At 45.2% G+C, this 19,435-nt stretch overlaps 1 protein-coding gene across 13 annotated transcripts in view; it reads left to right on the top strand.

The window, feature by feature from the left end:
• The first annotated feature begins 14,215 nt into the window (after positions 1-14,215).
• Positions 14,216-19,435, top strand: part of MECP2 (methyl-CpG binding protein 2) — a 76,601-nt gene continuing 71,381 nt past the window's right edge. For 9 of the 13 annotated variants that reach the window (XM_045383760.3, XM_045383761.3, XM_074029657.1 and 6 more), the window contains exon 1: positions 14,216-14,310. In XM_045383760.3, the coding sequence (XP_045239695.1) occupies positions 14,249-14,310 (62 nt within the window). In that variant the 5' untranslated portion in view covers positions 14,216-14,248. Of the gene's footprint in view, positions 14,311-17,414; positions 17,526-19,435 lie in introns of all 13 variants that reach the window. The other 4 variants (XM_065537828.2, XM_074029658.1, XM_065537830.2 and 1 more) reach the window with 1 other exon arrangement.

Here is a 19,435-nt window from a genome sequence, read left to right as displayed (position 1 = left end):
TGATGCATTTTTCGGAACATATCCCCATCATTAAGCGATGCATAACTGTATACCAGCTCTTTATGATCTCTTTCAGAAGAAGCTGAGAGAATACTTCCCAATGCATTCTATGAGGTCAGCATCACCTTAATGCCAAAACCAGAAGAAGACATACCAAGAAAACTATAGACCAATATCCCTCATGAACATAGATGCAAAAATCTTCAACAAAGTATTAACGAATAGAATTCAACAATGTATACAAAGAATTATGACTATGACCAAGTAGGATTTATCCCAAGTAGGCAAGGGTGGCTCAACATTCAAAAATCAATTAACAAGGCCAGGTGTGGTGGCTCATGCCTGTAATCCCAGCACTTTGGGAGGACAAGGCAGGTGAATCACCTGAGGTCAGGAGTTTGAGACCAGCCTGACCAACCTGGTGAAACCCCGTCTCTACTAAAAATACAAAAATTAGCTGGGTGTGGTGGTAGGTGCCTGTAATCCAGCTACCTAGCTACTCGGGAGGCCAAGGCAGGAGAATTGCGGAGGCTGCAGTGAGCTGAGATTGCGCCATTGCACTCCAACCTGGGCAACAGGAGCGAAACTCTGTCTCAAAAAAAAAAAAAAAAAAAAGAAGAAAAAGCAAAGAAAAGAAATCTGTCCAAGCGTGGTGGTGTGCTCCTGTAATCCCAGCTACTCGGGAGCCTGAAGTAGGAGAATCGCTTGAACCTGGCAGGCGGAGGTTGCAGTGAGCCAAAATTGCACCATTGCACTCCAGCCTGGGTGACCGAGTGAGACTCTGTCTCAAAACAAACAAACAAACAAACAAGAAAATTGGGTCGAAAATCTTTAGAGAAACCTCCCCAAAGAAGATAGACAGATGGCAAATAAGCATATCAGAAGATGTTCCATATCATACATTATCAGGGAAATGCAAATTAAAGCAACAATGAGAAGCCACTACACACCTACTAGAATGGCCAAAATCCAGAACACTGATAACACCAAATGCTGGTGAGGATGTGGAGCAATGGAAACTCTCATTTCTTGCTGGTGGGAGAGTGAAATGATACAGCCACCCTAAAAGACAGTTTGATGGTTTCTTATAAAACTAAACCTACACTTGCCAGATGATCCAGCAATCACACTCCTTAGTATTTACCCAAAGGAGCTGATAAATTATGTATGTCCACACAAAAACCTGCACATGGATGTTTATAGCAGCTTTATTCATAATTGCTCAAACTTGGAAGCAACCAAGATGCCTTTCAGTAGGTTAAGGGATAAATAAACGGTGGTACATCCAGTTGATGGAATATCACTCAGTGCTAAAAAGAAATGAGCTCTCAAGCCATGAAAAAAACATTGAAAGAAGCTTAAATGCATATTACAAAGTGAAAGAAGGGAATCTGAAGAGGCTATAGACTGTAGGATTCCAACTCTTTGACATTCTGGAAAAGATAAAACTATGGGAACAGGGGGAATATGGGAATTCTTTGTACCTTCCTCTCAATTTTGCTGTGAACCTAATAGCGCTCTAAAATATAAAGTCTTAAAAATATCTGGCCTTCCCTCTCCCTCACCCTGCAGGGGCAGGTCCTGCTGCCTGCCTGTCCCATGATCCAGGCCTAGCTGGTTTCTGGCTGGATTTGGCTATAGGAGACCCGAGCCGGAGACTAGAGGGAAGAAGAAGCGGGAGGAGCAGCTTGGCGGCAGCTGCAGCTCCTACCAAAAGGCCCCTGTGGTTCTAGGCCTTCTCTCTGTGGCCCTCCAGCCTCGGGTGGGCTGTGCTGATCCCTTATCAACCTCCAAGTAGTCCTGGGTGCCCTTTTCCTGGTATTTAGTGCCCTCAGTGGAAGTGGTTTCTGTTTTCCTGGGACTACTCTAAACTGATGAAACAGTCACTTGGAGACTGATATGGTTTGGATCTGTGTCCCCACCCAAATCTCCTGTTGAATTGGAATCTCCACTGTTGGGGGTGGGGCCAAGTGGGAGGTGATTGGTTCACGGGGGTGGGTTTCTCATGAATGATTTAGCCCCATCCCCTTGGTGCTATCCCCACAACAGTGAGTGAATTCTCACCAGATCTGGTTGTTTAAGAGTGTGTGGCACCCTGGAGTCCCAGCTACTCAGGAGGCTGAGGCAGGAGAATCGCTTGAACCTGGGAGGCGTAGGCTGCAGTGAGCCAAGACAGCACCATCCATTGCACTCCAGCCTGGGCAACAGAGTGAAACTCTCTCTCAAAAAAAAAAGTGCGTGGCACCTCCCCTCTCTCTCTTGCTCCTGCTTTCACCACGTGATGTGCCTGCTCCCCGTTTGCCTTCTGCCATGATTGTAAGCTTGCTGAGGCCTCCCCAGAAGCCAAGCAGGTATCGGCACCATGCTTCCTGTACAGCCTGCAGAACTGTGAGCCAATTAAACCTCCTTTCTTCATAAATTACCCAGCCTCAGGTATTCCTTTATAGCAATGCGAGAATGAACTGATACACAGACCACAATAAAGAGCTGACTATGCTTAGCCTCGTGGCGGAAGGCAGTGTCTCGTCAGAAGAAGCACTGACCAGATATTAAGCAAAAGAAGATCTTCAAGAAATTTCAAAGACTAGAGAAGAAATAATAAAGAACACATTCTTGGAATGGAAAATTAACAACAAAAAATGCAAAAAAGCAAACAAACAAAATCCTTTGTTTAGAATTTAGAACTCCCTTTAAAAAAAACTTCAGTCAAGGCCAGGCACAGTGGCTCGCACCTCTAATCCCAGCACTTTGGGAGGCCAAGGTGGGTGGATCCACTTGAGGCCAGGAGTTCCAGACCAGCCTGGCCAACATGGTGAAACCCTGTCTCTACTAAAAATACAATAATTAACCAGGCATGGTGGTGCACACCTGTAATCCCAGTTACTCAGGAGGCTGAGGCAGGAGAACCGCTTGCACCTGGGAGGCAGAGGTTGCAGTGAGCTGAGATCACACCACTGCACTCTAGCCTGGGTGACGGAGTGAGACTCTGTCCCAAAAAACAAAACAAAACAAAACAAAACAAAACCCTTTAGTCAAAAAAATTCAAAGAAAAATTTGCAGAATATCTAGAAACCAGTAATGATGAAAACAAAGTACCAAGTCAGAATACAGAGATATCAGATCATTAATACATCAATCCCCAAACTGGTTCTTTGAGAATACTACAGCAAGACAAAAAGATAAAACAGTTGCCAACACAAGCAAGGGAAAAACAGAAGAAAACATAATGAAAAGCCCAAACTGGGAAATAATAGATACTGGTGAAGTCTCTAATCTCCTTAGACCTTACAGAAGTGGCCATAAACCTCTGATGCCTAGTTGAGCTTCTGCCACCATTCCATGTCACCTTCAGACCTAACCCTGTCCAGGAGAAGCAAATGGCTGCAGCTTCCAGAAGCCCCTTAGTAGACTTGTCTACCCTTCTCATTGGCCAGAACTAGGGCAGTGGTCACCACAGTTCACATTGGGAGTTCTTCCTGAATCACAGATGAAAAAGAGTGGGTGCCGGAATGTAACCACCCACCAATAAGGCAGAAGGGGATCTTACCCAGTGTGTTTGGTTCTCCTGAGGCTCGATCAATCCCATCGGTCTTCCATCTGTTTGGGCACTGAGAGGCACTATTTTCATCAGTGTCATTTCCTAGTATGTTCAGATATTAAAGCGTGTTTTCCCTTTGTCAACATTTTCTTCGCTGATCTTATGGGTGTATGCTAATGAAACTTAGACTCAAACAGCCAAGTTCTACTACACTCAGGTGGGGGAAAATGGATATAATTTCTTGGGGCCCTTCAAACCCCAATAGGCTTTTGTTCTCCTTCCACTTTCCCACCTCTCCCTTGGTGATTACTTTTCATCTTTATCAGGATGAGATGTAAATGTTAACCCTGACAATGTAAAATTAAAGTGTAGCTGATGCAAAATGGTCAAAGATAACTTTACTAGTGAAAGCTAATGGAACAAGAGGTTTAAATGTATTATTTAAACATACAAAGAACTAAAGATAACAGTGGATGGTGTTACATACATGGTCATATATCAGGTGTGGGGGTCCCCAACACCACCCTCAGGAACACTCAGGCCTGCTGGAGTTAACTCTTGCTACACATAACAAGGAGAGAAGTGTGTCCCATCCAGCAACAAAAACCTATCCCTCCATGTTTTGTGTATAGGTTGACGATAAAAGCTGAAAAGCAAAAACAAAAATTCACATTAGAAAGTCTATATAAATATTTTCAGTGCCAGGTCAACAAGAGGAATGCTAGGATTATATTTCCTTCTTATACATCTAATTCGATAGTCCCTGAGCCATTTGAAAAGAGAACTTTCTTAGCACCCAGGTCCCAGTGATTCTCTTCTTACCATCAATTAGGAAAATTATGATCTATTTTACTTTGCTTCTTTTTTCTTTTTTCTTTGTTTTATTTTTATTTTTTGAGATGGAGCCTCGTTCTATCACCCAGGCTGGAGTGCAGTGGTGCAATCTCAGCTCACTGCAACCTCCGCCTCCCAGGTTCAAGCGATTCTTATGCCTCAGCCTCTTGAGTAGCTGGGATCACAGGTGTGCACCACCACACCAAGCTAATTTTTGTATTTTTAGTAGGGACAGGGTTTCGCCATGTTGGCCAGGCTGGTCTTGTACTCCTGGCCTCATGTGATCTGCCCACCTCGGCCTCCCAAAGTGCTGGGATTACAGACTTGAGCCACCGCGCCTGGCCTGCTTCTCGTTTTGATCATAACTTTCTTTCTTTTTTTTTTTTTTGAAATGGCGTCTCGGTCTGTCTGTCACCCAGGCTGGAGTGCAGTGGCGCTATCTCGGCTCACTGCAAGCTCCACCTCCCGGGTTCATGCCATTCTCCTGCCTCAGCCTCCGAGTAGCCGGAACTACAGGCGTCCGCCACCACGCCTGGCTAATTGTTTGTATTTTTAGTAGAGACGGGGTTTCACTGTGTTAGCCAGGATGGTCTCGATCTCCTGACCTCATGATCCGCCCGACTTGGCCTCCCAAAGTACTGGGATTACAGGTGTGAGCGCCCCACAGATCATAACTTTCTTGTATAGTTCTTTCCTCCTGGTATTTCTAATTGCTTTTCCTTATTTTCTTGTACTATTTGCCATTATCGTATCCAACTTCAAACTCCCAATCACACCATCTAATATGTTGAATTCACAAATACACAGTATTTTTTTTTTTTTTTGGAGACGGAGTCTCACTCTGTCGTCCAGGCTGGAGTGCAGTGGTGTAAGCTCAGCTCACTGCAGCCTCTGCCTCCCAGGTTCAAGTGATTCTCCTGCCTCAGCCTCCTTAGTAGCCGGGATTACAGGCATGTGCCACCATGCCCGGTTAATTTTTGTATTTTTAGTAGAGACGGGGTTTCGCCATGTTGGCCAGGCTGGTCTTGAACTCCTGACCTCAGGTGATCTGCCCACCTTGGTCTCCCAAAGTGCTGGGATTACAGGCGTGAGCCACCACACCCGGATAAATATATATATATATATATATATATAATTATTGGAGTCCTCTCTCCCAGAGCCTACCATTCTCCTACTCCAACCTGGACTGATTGCCAACCAGGCTTTCTGCCCAGTTGGCATCCTTGGTATTTCCCATCACAGCTCTCCTGGATTAGATCCATTGTCTTATGGATCCCATGTTTTCCTTTTCTTTGGCTTGCACCCTTGATTTGCTGCAGAACATCCCCAAGTAGCTTCCTAAGAAAGTACATTTCAGAGGCAAATTTTCTTAGGTCTTGTGTATCTAAAAATATTTTTATTCCATTATCACACATAATGGATATTTTGGATAGTATATTTCTACGTGGAAAATCATTTTCCCATGGAATTTGGAAAGCATTGCCCTATTATCTTTTTCTTTTCTTGTTGTCCTATGATCTTTTATAATTTGGCGTTGTTTTGAACTCTGGTGCTACTCTGATTCCTGTTCCTTTTTCTTGATTTCATTTTTCAATAATTCTTGTTTGTTAGTTGCTTGCTGGACTTCTTAGATCACTCTTCAAAGTCCCTATATTTTCTCTCATATTTTTGTCCCTATTGTTTTGTTCTATTTTCTGGGAGACTTCTTCAGTTTTATTTTCCAGTATTTCTATCGAAATTTGAATTTCAGTAATCATATTTTAATTTCCAGTAATTCCTTCTTGTTCTCTGATTGCTCTTTTTACATAATATTCTGTTCTTGTTTTATGAATACAGTATTTTCTTTTAGTCTTGTAGATATGTTAAATAAATTAAAATTTTTTGGTACATTCCCTGAATTTTTTTGAATTCCAAGTTTATATTTTTTTTCTACAGGTTTATCTTGACTCTTTTTCTGTTGAAGGCTTTCATCAAATTTCTGATAATGTTTACTGGCTGGTTTATATGTAATAAGGAAGGACTGGATAAGTATTGTGGATTTAATCTGCTGTTGGGCAAATAGGTCTGTTTTCCTGCTGTGCCTCTTCTCTGTGTAGGGCAGGGAGGTGAGGAACAGAGTATCCCCCAGATGCTGGAATGAGGAAACAATTGTTCAGGGGTTGTCAGCATCCATGCTGGGAGCCTTAGCTCTCCACCAACATTTCAATCAATTTCTTTAGAGAACTGTCAGGTGTTTTCCCTGTAGGCCTGTGACAGCTCCCAACTCAGCTGTCTGGTGGGGAGAGGAGGTTCCAACTGGTATAGTCATTCTGTACTGGGGCCTTCAATTAATCCCCGTGTGTTCAATCCTATTTAATTCTATTGTTTTCTACCACATGCCTGCTGATTCTGATTGTCTGGTGTTATATCTAGCAAACTGGCTTCCACTTTCTCTGTGGCTCCCTTGTCAAATATTCTCACCCGGATTTTTACTGCCTATTTTATTCATCAATCAATTCCCATATGCTTGCTATACAGTTGTTGTCCTTTGATGATAACCTTCCATCCTCATCACATTCTCTTCAGTCTGGTGGGTTTATTCCTTTCCTTTTTTTTTTTTTTTTTCCTTTTTCTTTTTCTTTATGTTTTTTAGACGGAGTCTTGTTCTGTCGCCCAGGCTGGAGTGCAATGGCACGATCTCGGCTCATTGCAACCTCTGCCTACGGGGTTCAAGTGATTCTCCTGCCTCAGCCTCCCAAGTAGCTGGGATTACAGGTGCGTGCCACCACACCTGGCTAATTGTTTGTATTCTTAGTATAGGCGGGGGTTTCACCATGTTGGCCAAGCTGGTCTCGAACTCCTGACCTCAAGCAATCCACCCCGCCTTGGCCTCCCAAAGTGCTGGGATTACAGGCATGAGCCACCACGCCCTGCCTCCTTTCTGTTTCTTGACATTCTTCTTTTAGTGCACTTCTATGAGTAAAGAAGGAAAACTCTGTGTGTGTGTGTGTGTGTGTGTCTGTGTGTGTCTGTGTGTGTGGGTCTATGTGTCTCTGTGTGTGTGTGTGTCTGCATATCTGTGTGTCTGTGTGTGCGTGCACGTTCAGGCACATCTGAGCCTGCTCATGGTGTCTTATATCAGAATTTATTCATCTCTTATCTATTTTCTAACAAATATGGTTAAGGCTATTACTTTTTCTAGGTGACCTCTGTAGCCCTATCTCCTGGGTTTTAATATGTAGGGCTCTTAATGTTGGTCATTTCTTTTTTTTAGAGACAGGGTCTTGCTCTTTCTCCCAGGCTGGAGTGCAGTGGCACGATCCTCCCACCTCAGCCTGCTGAGTAGCTAGGACTACAGGCGTGCACGCGCCCAGCTAATTTATTTCATTTTTGGTAAAAAAGGGGTCTCACTTTGTTGCCCAGGCTGATCTCGAACTCCTGGGCTCAAGCAATCCTCCCACCTTGGCCTCCCAAAGTGCTGGGATTACAGGCGTGAGCCAGCGCTCCTGGTCTGGATTAGCTCTTCTGAAATATATATATTTTCTATCAGTTCAAGGGATTTTTAGACAAATGGAGTAAAAGTTTGTGTCGTTTGTCATATTGCGAAAATCCTTCTGGTTGTGGGCTTTCTGTCAATTACCATCTATACTAGATTTTCCTGGTTTTTATCTTCTACCGTCCTGTTTTTAAGGGGACCTTAAACTATTATAGTCCCATTTTTTAAATGACCGATTTTTAATTCTAATAGTAAATAATTTTGATTATAGTATATTTTTCTACTTTTCAATGGCAAGTGTGAAACTGTATAACTTAAGTCCCTTCTATTCAGTCTAAAGAATTTAGCAAGATTTTCATTATCTTTTAATATTTCAAAAACTTCTTGATTTCTAGTCTTGTACATTACTCTTTCCAATCTAGATTTAACCTGTTACAGCCCATGAAACTTCTTGACTTTTGATTGAGGCAAAGAGTTTCCGGAGTAATTGATGAAGAATGAACATTTCTATAATGTCAGTGCTTCCCTTCCAGGAATATGCTAGTGTCTGTTTTTGTCTTTGTTTTCTTCTTTTAGATTTTTCAGTAAAGTTTTGTAGCTTGTTGATACAGGTTTTGACATTTCTTATTAAGTTTATTCCAAGCTGCTTTATAATTTTTGTAGTGAGAGTGAGTTGAATCGTTTTTTCCCTCATTACATTTTCCAGATTTGTATTACCGGTCATGTTTATACGCCTGCATCCTAACACCGGGGAACTGACTTGAAATGGGCCTTTCTCCCCACAGCGACTCACCAAGAATGAGGTTTAAAAGAGAATGGAAGAAGGATGTATGTGGGGCTTTTTATTTTTGTTTTTTAATTGACACATATTTAGGAAGTACAATTTGATATTTCAGTATATATTTATGTTGCACAATGATCCAAGCAGGGTGGTTAATATATCCATCACCTCATGCATGTACCATTTCTTTGTTGTGGGAATTTCAAAAGTCTCTTTTCTAGGTATTTTGTAACATACAATATATTGCTGTCAACCATAGTCACCCTGCTGTGCAATAGAACAACATAATTTTTTTTTCTTGAGACAGAATCTCTCTCTATCACCCAGGCTGGAGTGGAGTGGTGTGATCTCAGCTCACTGCAACCTCTGCCTCCCGGGTTCGAGCAATTCTCCTGCCTCAGCCCCCTAAGTAGCTGGCACTATAGGTACCCGCCACCATACCCAGCTAATTTTTGTATTTTTAGTAGAGACAGGGTTTCACCATGTTGGCCAGACTGTACTCGAACTCCTGACCACAAGTGACCCAGCCACCTCGGCCTCCCAAAGTGTTGGGATTACAAGCATTTGCCACTGCACCTGGCCAGAACACCAGAATTTATTCATCTTATCCAATAAGAACTTTGTACCTGTTGACCAACCTCTCCCCATCCTCCTCTCCCCGATCCTCTCCCTAGTCTCTGGTAACTACTGTTCTACTCTCTGCTTCTATGATATCAATTCTTTTTTGTTTTTGAGATTCCACATATGACTGAGATCACGTGGTATTTGTCTTTCTGTTTCTGGTTTATTTCCCTTAGCATTATGTCCTCCAGGTTCATTCATGCTGTCTTAAGTGACAGGATTTCATTCTTTTTTATGGCCGAATAGTATTCCATTGCATATATGTACTACATTTTCTTTATCCATTTATCTGTTGGTGGACACCTAAGTTGATTCCATATCTGGCTATTGTGAATAGTCCTGCAATAAAAATGGGAGCGCAGATATCTCTTCCACATACTGATTTCATTTCCTTTGGATATATACCAGTAGTAGGATTGCTGGTAGTTCTATTTTCAATTTATTGAGAAACCTCCATACTGTTCTCCATAGTGACTATACTAATTTACTACCCCACCAACAGTATGAAAGTATTCCCTTTTCTCCACATCTTTGCCAACTTGTCTTCTTTTGTCTTGTTGATTAAAGCCATTCTGACTGAATTGAAGGGGTATCTCATTGTGCTTTTGATTTGAATTTCCCTGAGAATGAGTGATGTTGAGCTTTTTTTCTCCTTCCTTCCTTCCTTTCTTTCTTCCTTCTCTTTCTTTTTTCGAGACAGGGTCTCACTCTGTCACCCAGGCCAAAGTGCAATGGCACGATCCTAGCTTATTGTAGCCTCAACCTCCTGGGCTCAAGTGATCCTCCCACCCCAACCTCCCAAGTAGCTGAGATGACAAGTGTACACCACTATGACTGGCTAATTTTTCCTTTTTTTAGAGACAGCGGTCTTGCCACGTTAACCAGGCTGGTCTTGAACTCCAGGACTCAAGTGATCTTCCCACCTCGGCCTACCAAAGTGCTGGGATTACAGGTGTAAGCCAAGGTGCCTAGCGAGCTTTTTCCCATGCACCTGTTGGTCATTTGAATGTCTTCTTTTGAGAAATGTCTATTCAGGTCTTTTGCCTTCTCCTAACCTTTTATTTTATCTGTCTGTCTCTCTATCTAGCTATCTATTTATTTTGAGACGCAGTCTTGATCTGTTGCCCAGGCTAGAGTGCAGTGGCACGATCTCGGCTCACTGCAACCTCCACCTCCCAGGTTCAAGCAATTCTCCTGCCTCAGCCTCCCGAGTAGCTGGGACTACAGGTGCGTGCCACCATGCCCGGCTAATTTTTTTGTATTTTTAGTAGAGATGGGGTTTCACCATTTTAGCCAGGATGATCTCAATCTCCTGATCTCGTGACCCATGTGCTGAGATTACAGGCATGAGCCACCATGCCTGGTCAATTTTTTTTTTTTTTAAGAGACAGGGTCTTGCTTTGTTGCCCAGGCGAGAGTGCTGTGTGCAATCATAGCTCACTCCTGGGCTCAAGTGATCCTTCCACCTAAGCTTTCCAGGGAGCTGGGACTACAGGTGTGTGCCACTACGTCTGGCTAATATTTAAAATTTTTTATTTTGTAAAGACCAGGTCTTGCTTCTTGCTATGTTGCCCAGGCTTGTCTTGAACTCCAGTTCTCTGATTTTTTTTTTTTTTTTTTTTTTTTTTTTTTTTGAGACGGAGTCTCACGCTGTTGCCCAGGCTGGAGTGCAGTGGCGCGATCTCGGCTCACTGCAAGCTCCGCCTCCCGGGTTCCCGCCATTCTCCTGCCTCAGCCTCCTGAGTAGCTGGGACTACAGGCGCCCGCCACCGCGCCCGGCTAATTTTTTGTATTTTTAGTAGAGACGGGGTTTCACTGTGGTCTCGATCTCCTGACCTTGTGATCCGCCCGCCTCGGCCTCCCAAAGTGCTGGGATTACAGGCTTGAGCCACCGCGCCCGGCCTGATTTTTAAAAAAAATCATAAGTAGATGTTGAATTTTATCAAATGCTTTTTCTGCATCTATTGAAATAATTATGTGGTGTTTTTCCCCTTAAGTTTGTTAAGGTTGAGTTTCTAATTGTAAACCATATTTGCATTCTTAGGATAAAATTGAACTCGGTTGTGATAGATCATATACTGCAGGATTCAGTTTATTTGTCTAGAATTTTAAAACTTATTTCCACATCTTGTGTCATACTTTTCTTGGCTCATCATAGTAGATATATTAGTCTAGTAAAATAAGTTTGGAGACATTTATTTCTTTTCTGTGTATGATTGGCATTGCCTACTCATTAAAGATTTGGTAGAAGTCATCCGTAAAGCCCTCTTGGTCTGTTCTCTCTCTCTCTCTCTCTCTCTCTCTCTCTGTGTGTGTGTGTGTGTGTGTGTCTGTGTGTCTGTGTGTCTGTGTCTGTGCGTAGGGGGATGGGTAGGTTTTTAAATACATAGTCAATTTCATTGTGGTTACAGGGATTTTCTGTTTCTAGAGCTGGTTTTGGTAAGCTGTACTTTCCTAGGAATGTATTCCTTTTGCTTATGTTTTCAAATTTACTGACGCACGGTTCACAATAAAATCTTTCCATGAGTAATATAATTTACTTTTCTCTTTTCTTTTTATATCCAGCTTGTTAGAGGGTTGGCTCTTGTTTTTCAGCTTTTCAAAGAAGCAGGTTTAAAATTTTCTCAATCCTCTCCATCATTTGTTTCTATTTCATTAAGTTTTATTCATCCTTATTTTTCTTTCTTCTACTTTTGCAGGCTTACTCTGTCATTTTTTTATGGCTTCTTGAATTGGATGTTCAGCGTGATGACTTTTTGACTGCTTTAGCTGCATCTCTATACTTTAGCATCACACACCCAACGGCTTACTCAACATCTCCATTTTCACACCACTGGGCACCCCAAGCTTAATATAGCCAAAGCAGAACTCTTGATCTGCACCTCTGAAAATGTACTTTTCCTGTAGCTCTCCCCACCATGGTGAAAGGCACCCTTATTTCCCCAGTTGCTCAGGCCCCAATCTCAGGAATTATCCTTGTTTCTTTCCTTTCTCTGTGCCCTACATCCAGTCCTTTTGTTCAGTTTTGAAAACATATCTTGAATCTCACAACTTCTCAGAGCTGCACTGACTGCTACCACCCTAGTTAAAGCCACCATCATCTCTTTCTCCTAGACTGTTCTAGGGCCTCGCAACTAGCCTTGTGCTGTAGTTTTGTCCCATCATGTCCAGTTCTCCACTCTACACCTGCAACATACATCAGACAGCTCCTGGCTCAAAATCCTCTAAGGGCTTCTCATCTTAGAATAAACTCAGTTCTGGCCAGGTGCGGTGGCTCACACCTGTAGTCCCAGCACTTTGAGGTGGGCGGATCACCTGAACTCAGGAGTTTGAGACCAGTCTGGGCAACATGGTGAAACCCCATCTCTATCAAAAATACAAAAACTTAGCCAGGCGTGGTGAGCATCTGTGGTCCCAGCTACTTAGGACGCTGAGCAGGGAGGATCGCTTGAGCTCAGGGTGGAGGTTGCAGTGAGCCAAGATTGCACCACTGCACTGCAGCCTGGGCTACAGAATGAGACCCCATCCCCCACCCCCCCAAAAAAGAATGAACTCCCAGTTTTCATAGTGGCCCCGGCTGCCTTTCCAATCACATTCCCTACCACTCTCCAGCAACACTGACCTCCTTGTTAGTCCCCAACATGCCAGGCATAGTCTCTCCTCATGGCCTTTGAACTTGCCTGGAATGTTCTTTCCCCAGATATTCAAATGAGGGAGTAAAATGAGGATGAAAACCCATAGATACCTAAATAGCACCCCCTTTACTCTTACTCTATCTTTCTCAAAGCCCCTGTCACTATGTGAAATGATACATTATACTTATGTGTATGCTAGTATGAATCTTCCCGGCAAGAATCTTAGTATGCTGTCTGTTCAGTACCATGCATCCAGAGCCTGGAAGAGTGCCTGGCACATAGCAGGTAGTCAATAAATGAATGGGGGCAGGCAGCCAAATCAGAATCAGGTTTTCTTGCTAAGCATAGAACTAACAGAAGGATCACTGAATGGATTGGATAATGACTGGCATCAGGGTAAGGTCCCCTTAACAAACACTCCTGTCCTGAACACCTGGTTAGCTAACACTTTTCTCATATTTTCCCAAAACACAATTGCTGGATCTCAGCTCCAAATCCATTTTTCTAGGAAAGTGAACAATTGCTGGATCTCAGCTCCCAAATCACATCTTTCAGGCAGAGCTAACATTGCCCCTTATTCACACCTCCACCAAACCATCTGATCCAACAATGACAGGTGTCACGAGGCCTTGGCATGCACTCTCTTCCCCCGCCAGAGTTCTGCGAAGGCCAGGGTTGGGATTTGTTGTCAGTTTATTCCCCACCCCTACGAGAACGTGACCACCGGGCAGGCTCAGATGAAATAATGCATTGAGTAGGCCTCTGAAACCAAGGCCCCTCAGCTGGGGCAACGTCAGGCTCCAGGGCGGGTAACTTTGCTGCTTCTGCTGAAAATGGTGATATTGAGAAACTGCGGGTGCAGTGAAACGCTTATTGCAGCGCACTCGGTGCATCTGTGGACAGAGGGTCAATCGCCCCTCAGGGCCGCGCAAACAGGCGTCCCGAGCCTGGGCCTTCACTTGCCCCAGCATCCGCAAGGGTCCATTAATCCTTAACATTCAAATTCCGCCCACTAAACCAGCCCCTCCGCGCCCAAGCCGCCTCTTTTCCCCAAACGTCGGCCGAAAGCAGCCAATCAACAGCTGGAGGGGACCGCCTCCTTTTCCCTGGCCGAAATGGACAAGAAATCTCGCCAATTGACGGCATCGCCGCTGTGACCGCCCCCCCGCCCCAGCCCGGCCATCACAGCCAATGGCGGGCGGGCTCGCAGCGGCGCCGGGGGCGGGGCGCGGGCGCGCAGGTGCAGCAGCGCGCGGGCCGGCCGGGAGGGCGGGGCGCGACGTCGACCGTGCGGGGTCCCGGCGTCGGCGGCGCGCGCGCTCCCTCCTCTCGGAGAGAGGGCTGTGGTAAAAGCCGTCCGGAAAATGGCCGCCGCCGCCGCCGCCGCGCCGAGCGGAGGAGGAGGAGGAGGCGAGGAGGAGAGACTGTGAGTGGGACCGCCGTGGCCGCGGGCGGGGACCCTTGCCGGGGGGCGGGGGTCAGGGGCGGGACGTGGCGCGGGAGGGGCCCGCGGGGTCGGACGACACGGCTGGCGGATGGCGTCCCTCCTCTCTACCCTCCCCCTCCCGCCGCCGCCGGTGGCGACTCTCCCTTCGGCCCGTCACCCGTGCTCGCGGGTGACCGTCCTCGGCGCGGCCTCCCTGGAGCCGCCTTCGCCTGACGCCCCTCTTCCTTCCGCCCTCGGCGCGCATCCCGGCCCCCGGCCCCGCGGGCGCCCCTGTCGCCGGGGCTTCGCCTGTCGGGGCTGCGCGCGCTCCTGCCCTGCTCGGGGCTTTGGGCCGCGGCGCCGTCGCGCGCCCGCGGCCCCGGCCTCTCCCTGGATCGCGCTCTCCCCTCTCCTCCCTCGCGCGCCCCCTCTCCCGTTACTTGGCCCCCCCCACCGGCGCGCGTGCGCACTTCGCCTCCCGTCGGGAGAGTGCGCCACAAGGGCTCCTGAGCTCTCACCCCCATCTCTGGGCTTTGCCTCCCCCTCCTTCTCGCCCATTCCATGAATTTCTGCCCCCCCACCCCCACGCGAGCGAGTAGGTCCACCGGCTCCTTTCCCCATCTAGCAGGAACAAGGAGGTGGGGATTATTGTCCACAAAAGGACTAGACATTGTGTTCTGGGTCCCACAACTCATCATAAAGAGGTGGTTATAGTTCCCATCAGGAGCCGTGAGTAGGGGACTGTGCGTCCAGCAGCACCCGAGGCTCTTCGGCGCCTGAGGCTCTAAGGTGCGAGCGTGTCCCCAGGGTGCTCAGAGGTTCTTTGGAGTGCTGTGGCCTCGGAATGTGAGCACCCTCCCATCTTACCCTCCCCTTCGCCGGCGATCTTCCAGTTACATAAGTGGAGTGGGACATAGTAGGTAACGGGCTCTCATCGCCCTGGAGCGCTCGGGATCACCGGTACCAGATGGAGCAAGTTCATCGCGACGCTGTGGCTCCTGTTCATTGTGCCTGAAAGGTTATTCTCTGTTCAGTTTGGTTATGACCGAATCACCCAAACTGAAACTCAGATGACTTTTATATGGCAGTGGCAATGTTTCTGTGGTTTTGCACTAAAGACTTAAGGTCATTATGAAGAGTTTAAAAGGATTGCTCTCGCAGGGGAGACCGTTTATGACATTGCTAAGTATGGACCCCAAGGGGGAAAAAGCTCATTCTGGAATTGCTCTGTGGCGGTGACTTCTGTTGTGAGTGTGTTCGGGTGTGGGTTGGTCACAGCAGAAATGGGCTCCACCACAAAATTGATATTCCTGACTCATGGTCAGACAGATGTGTGCTTCTGGTTATTTTTCCAGGAACAGGAATGGGCTCTGCCGAGCCTTGCACACGTTGTGTCTCTGCTGTGCGGGATCAGTACCCCAAACTGAGATAACAGGATCGAATTCATGGGTTGGTTGGTGATCCAGGAACCATACCTACTTGGATGTGATACTGAGTGACTTAGACGTTGTAGGACTCTCATAAGTTTTAGGCATTTTGTTATACTGTAAAAAGCATATACGGCCTCGGTAGTAACGTTGCACTAATAGGTAATTATTACTCTAGAGAATTTTGGGTTCCGTGGCTGGAATGTTCATCTGTATCTCAGCAATTTCAGTTAATAACCAGATTAAGCTGACCTCTTGAGTCTTTTGAAATCTGCTGGGTCCCTATAATAAGATAGGGTCTGGATTTTTTAATCTTTTGGGAATTTCCACCAAGGATTTAGGGAAATAGGCTTATTTATGGGCTTTTCAGGATTTCTATTTTAAATCCCAGTCAGGAAGTGTAGGAAGCACTTGCTTTTATTTTCTTACGTGAATATGTCAGAACCTTAAATCACCCAATCAATCTAGAAGTAGTACAATTGATTAAAATAAGTCACCACAGGTCACCCATTCGTGGCAGGTCAGCTAGGTGGCTGATCACTGGAATACAGTCATATCCCCAGGCAGACACAGGAGCCTCACTTGACGATCCCAAAGTTTGTACATCTGAGCTTGAGACATGACAAGTTGAGGTCTCTGCTTTGTTCTTCATAGTTGGCAGTTTGTCTCCTCGGGTTCCCCTCCAGTTAGCTGTTTATCATACACCTAGCCCTTTCAACAGTGCAGGCAGCTTCCATAGTATAGTTTTCTCTTCAAAGTGCCGGGTGGAGGGGTACCCCCCTTTCCATTGTCCTAATGGCTCCATAGGGCTTCCATACCAGCCCTTTCCAGTGTCCTAACAGCTCAAAGAAACCATCTATGACTTTCTTGTTAGCACTGGCCTATCACACCTTCCTATTGCCTGTTACTAAAATTTAACCTGGAATGCTTTAAGCTTAGAGTACTGGGTCTTTGTTTTACCCGATTGATAGGAGAGTGTCATACAGTCAGCAGAACTCCGACTTTTGTGCTGTTTAATACTTAGGTAGGTCTGGGGCAAGGCACAAACCACTGTGTATTCAAAGGGTTATGGTGCTTACATTCTGTGTGTATATGTTTGTAATTTCCAACCAGAGTCATTTCCCGTGCCTGCCCTGCCTCTGTGCAATCTCATCTAGTGGAGTAGGGAGGCAAGCTGTGGAGTTTGAAAAAAAAATAAACAAAAAAACTGGCTAGATGAGTTTAATAGGCTGTTACCCCCTCTGGAACATTCCTCCCATGTGGAGATGAAATGAGAAGTTCGTTTCTTTAACCTAAAATAAAGAACAACAGAGATAAAATTGTTAGTTCCTTATTGGAGCCTGGTTTCCACTGCTTTGGACTCTGCATGATAAATGACGTGTCCTAGAACCTGAAATATTTTATAAAGGGTAATATCTGCAGAAATCTTTTAATTAGCTAAAAGCAGTTTGTTCTCAAGCTGCCCGAGTTATCTTGGAGGAGGAGAGAATCACAGAAAATGTTTGATATTTCTAGTAACCAGTGTTTTCAGTGCATGGGGTAAAGCACACTCCTAGACTGGCCAGTCCCGAAGAGTGTGGCAGGACACCTGCTTGTTTTCCCTGCCCTCTACTATGGTGACATCCTTGCAGACCAGTCTTGCGTGGCTGGCAGACACAATCTCTTTTTCTTGGGTAGAGCATTATCACCGCTGCGATGGAAGGACCTTGTCCTCAGTGCCTCCATACCAGCCCTTTCCAGTGAAACTACTGCTGTCCGGGCAAGCCCTGTGCATGTGCATCATTCCGGGTAGGACAAGACATGAACAGGTCCCTCTTCTTTGGGCTTAAGTAGAAGTTGAGCTCTTCTGCTTTTATCTGTTTTCTTCTGCCTTTCTATTTCAAGAAACCTTCTCCTGTCAAAAGCTTGGTTCACATGCCATTGCTTAAATACTTCGATGGTATGTATGGTGTGTGGGATAACTGAGTGGGAGCCGGAATTGGGGGGTGGGCAGGGCATCCCCACCCCCACATCAAAGGGAGAATGACCATTTCGTTAGAGAATAAAAAGCCTGAGTCTTTATAACTTCTTCAAGCACACATATGCTGGGTCTGGTGGCGTGTGAATGTGTCCCCGCTGTGGTGTGTGGCTGTTTTGCAGTTCCTGTAGACACTGTAGTCTGGGCTCTCATTATTGCCTCTGAAGCTGACAGGACTAAACCTTAGTAAGGATGCACTTGTCTTCCTTGCCTAAGAGCTAGGGGTGTTTTATATATATATGAACTTTTTTCTTTATTAGATTTCACAAACTGCTCTCATTTTCTGGCTTCTTTCTTTCTTTTTTCTTTTCTTTCTTTCTTTTTTTTTTTTTTTTTTTTTTTTTGAGACAGTCTTGCTTTGTCGCCCAGGCTGGAGTGCAGTGGCACAATCTCAGCTCACTGCAACCTCTGCCTCCTGGATTCAAGCAGTTCTCTGCCTCAGCCTCCCAAGTAGCTGGGATTACGGGCACCCGTCACCACGTCTGGCTAATTTTTTTTTTGTTTGGTTTGGTTTTTTTTTTTTTTGGTCGAGACAGGGTTTCGCCATCTTGGCCAGGCTGGTCTTGAACTCCTGACCTTGTGATCCACCTGCCTCGGCCTCCCAAAGTGCAGGGATTACAGACGTGAGCCACCGCACCCAGCCTCTGTCTCTTTTCTTTTTGACATGAAATCTTAAGTTAATTATCTTAAACTTTAAGAACTAGAAGGATCCTTAGTCCAGCACCATCAGTTTGCAAACAAAAAAAAAACCTGTGTCCCTGAGAAGTTGTGACTTTTCCAGGGCCTCCTAGCCAGGATACCAGTTTGGTTTTTATTAGATAGCTAACCGAGTAATACTATTAACTTGACTTCTGGGGTTTCAAAGTATTCTATGACTTGACTGTTTAAGGGAATTATGAGGCCTCACTGAACCTCAAAAGATAATTTTAGATACCATCCTGTTAGCTATAGAGCAGCAAAAGAGCAGTAAAAGACTTGGTTGGTGTTGCCCTTCTTCCGGGTTTGATTACATGAGTAATTGTGTGGATGGTCTCTAAGTTGTATGCTCTGAGCTTTTGTTTTTAGCTTATAAAAGTGCTACTTTTGGGCCAGCATAGTATCAGAAATTAGGTAATTAATATGGGGCAGTTTAGGCTTTAACAAGGAAATGATGGTTATCTTAATGACAGAAATGGTACTGACAAAAGTCCTTTTTTGAACATGTGTTCAAAAGCAAAAGAGAAACTATCAAACTGATAACTCAGTTTGTTAAATAGTGAGATTGACTGATCTGAGAGGCTTAAAACTGATTGCCCTGAAATAGACTTGCATGTTTTGGATGATGGCTTTGGGTCTCCCAGAGCACTTGGTTTCCCATGGTGCTGATTTTTTCTCTCAGGATTAAAGCCCCTTTATGTGATGTTGTTACAGCAGCTCATTGCAACTTCATTCAGCTGCTTGCAAAAGAAGGGAGACTGCCTCTAGGTTCCATGTGTTCTTTCAGGGATGGTATTTTGATGTTGCATATTCTCTTGAATATGTATTCTTCCCTGAGAATTTCTGTGTGACGTGGTGGAAGAAATACTGGCCAGAAATCACCATTCATGGTATGCTTTTGTACTGTCGAAGTGTCCCCTAGAGGTGACAAGACTTGTGATAGTGTTGATTCTAACAAGCATGAGTCTTTCCTCTATTTTAGCAC

This window comes from Macaca fascicularis, chromosome X (assembly GCF_037993035.2).
Source record: "Macaca fascicularis isolate 582-1 chromosome X, T2T-MFA8v1.1".
In the NCBI taxonomy this organism is placed as follows: Eukaryota; Metazoa; Chordata; class Mammalia; order Primates; family Cercopithecidae; genus Macaca; species Macaca fascicularis.
The sequence above is the reverse complement of the archived record's forward strand: the minus strand, read 5'-3'. Positions and strand labels throughout refer to the sequence as shown.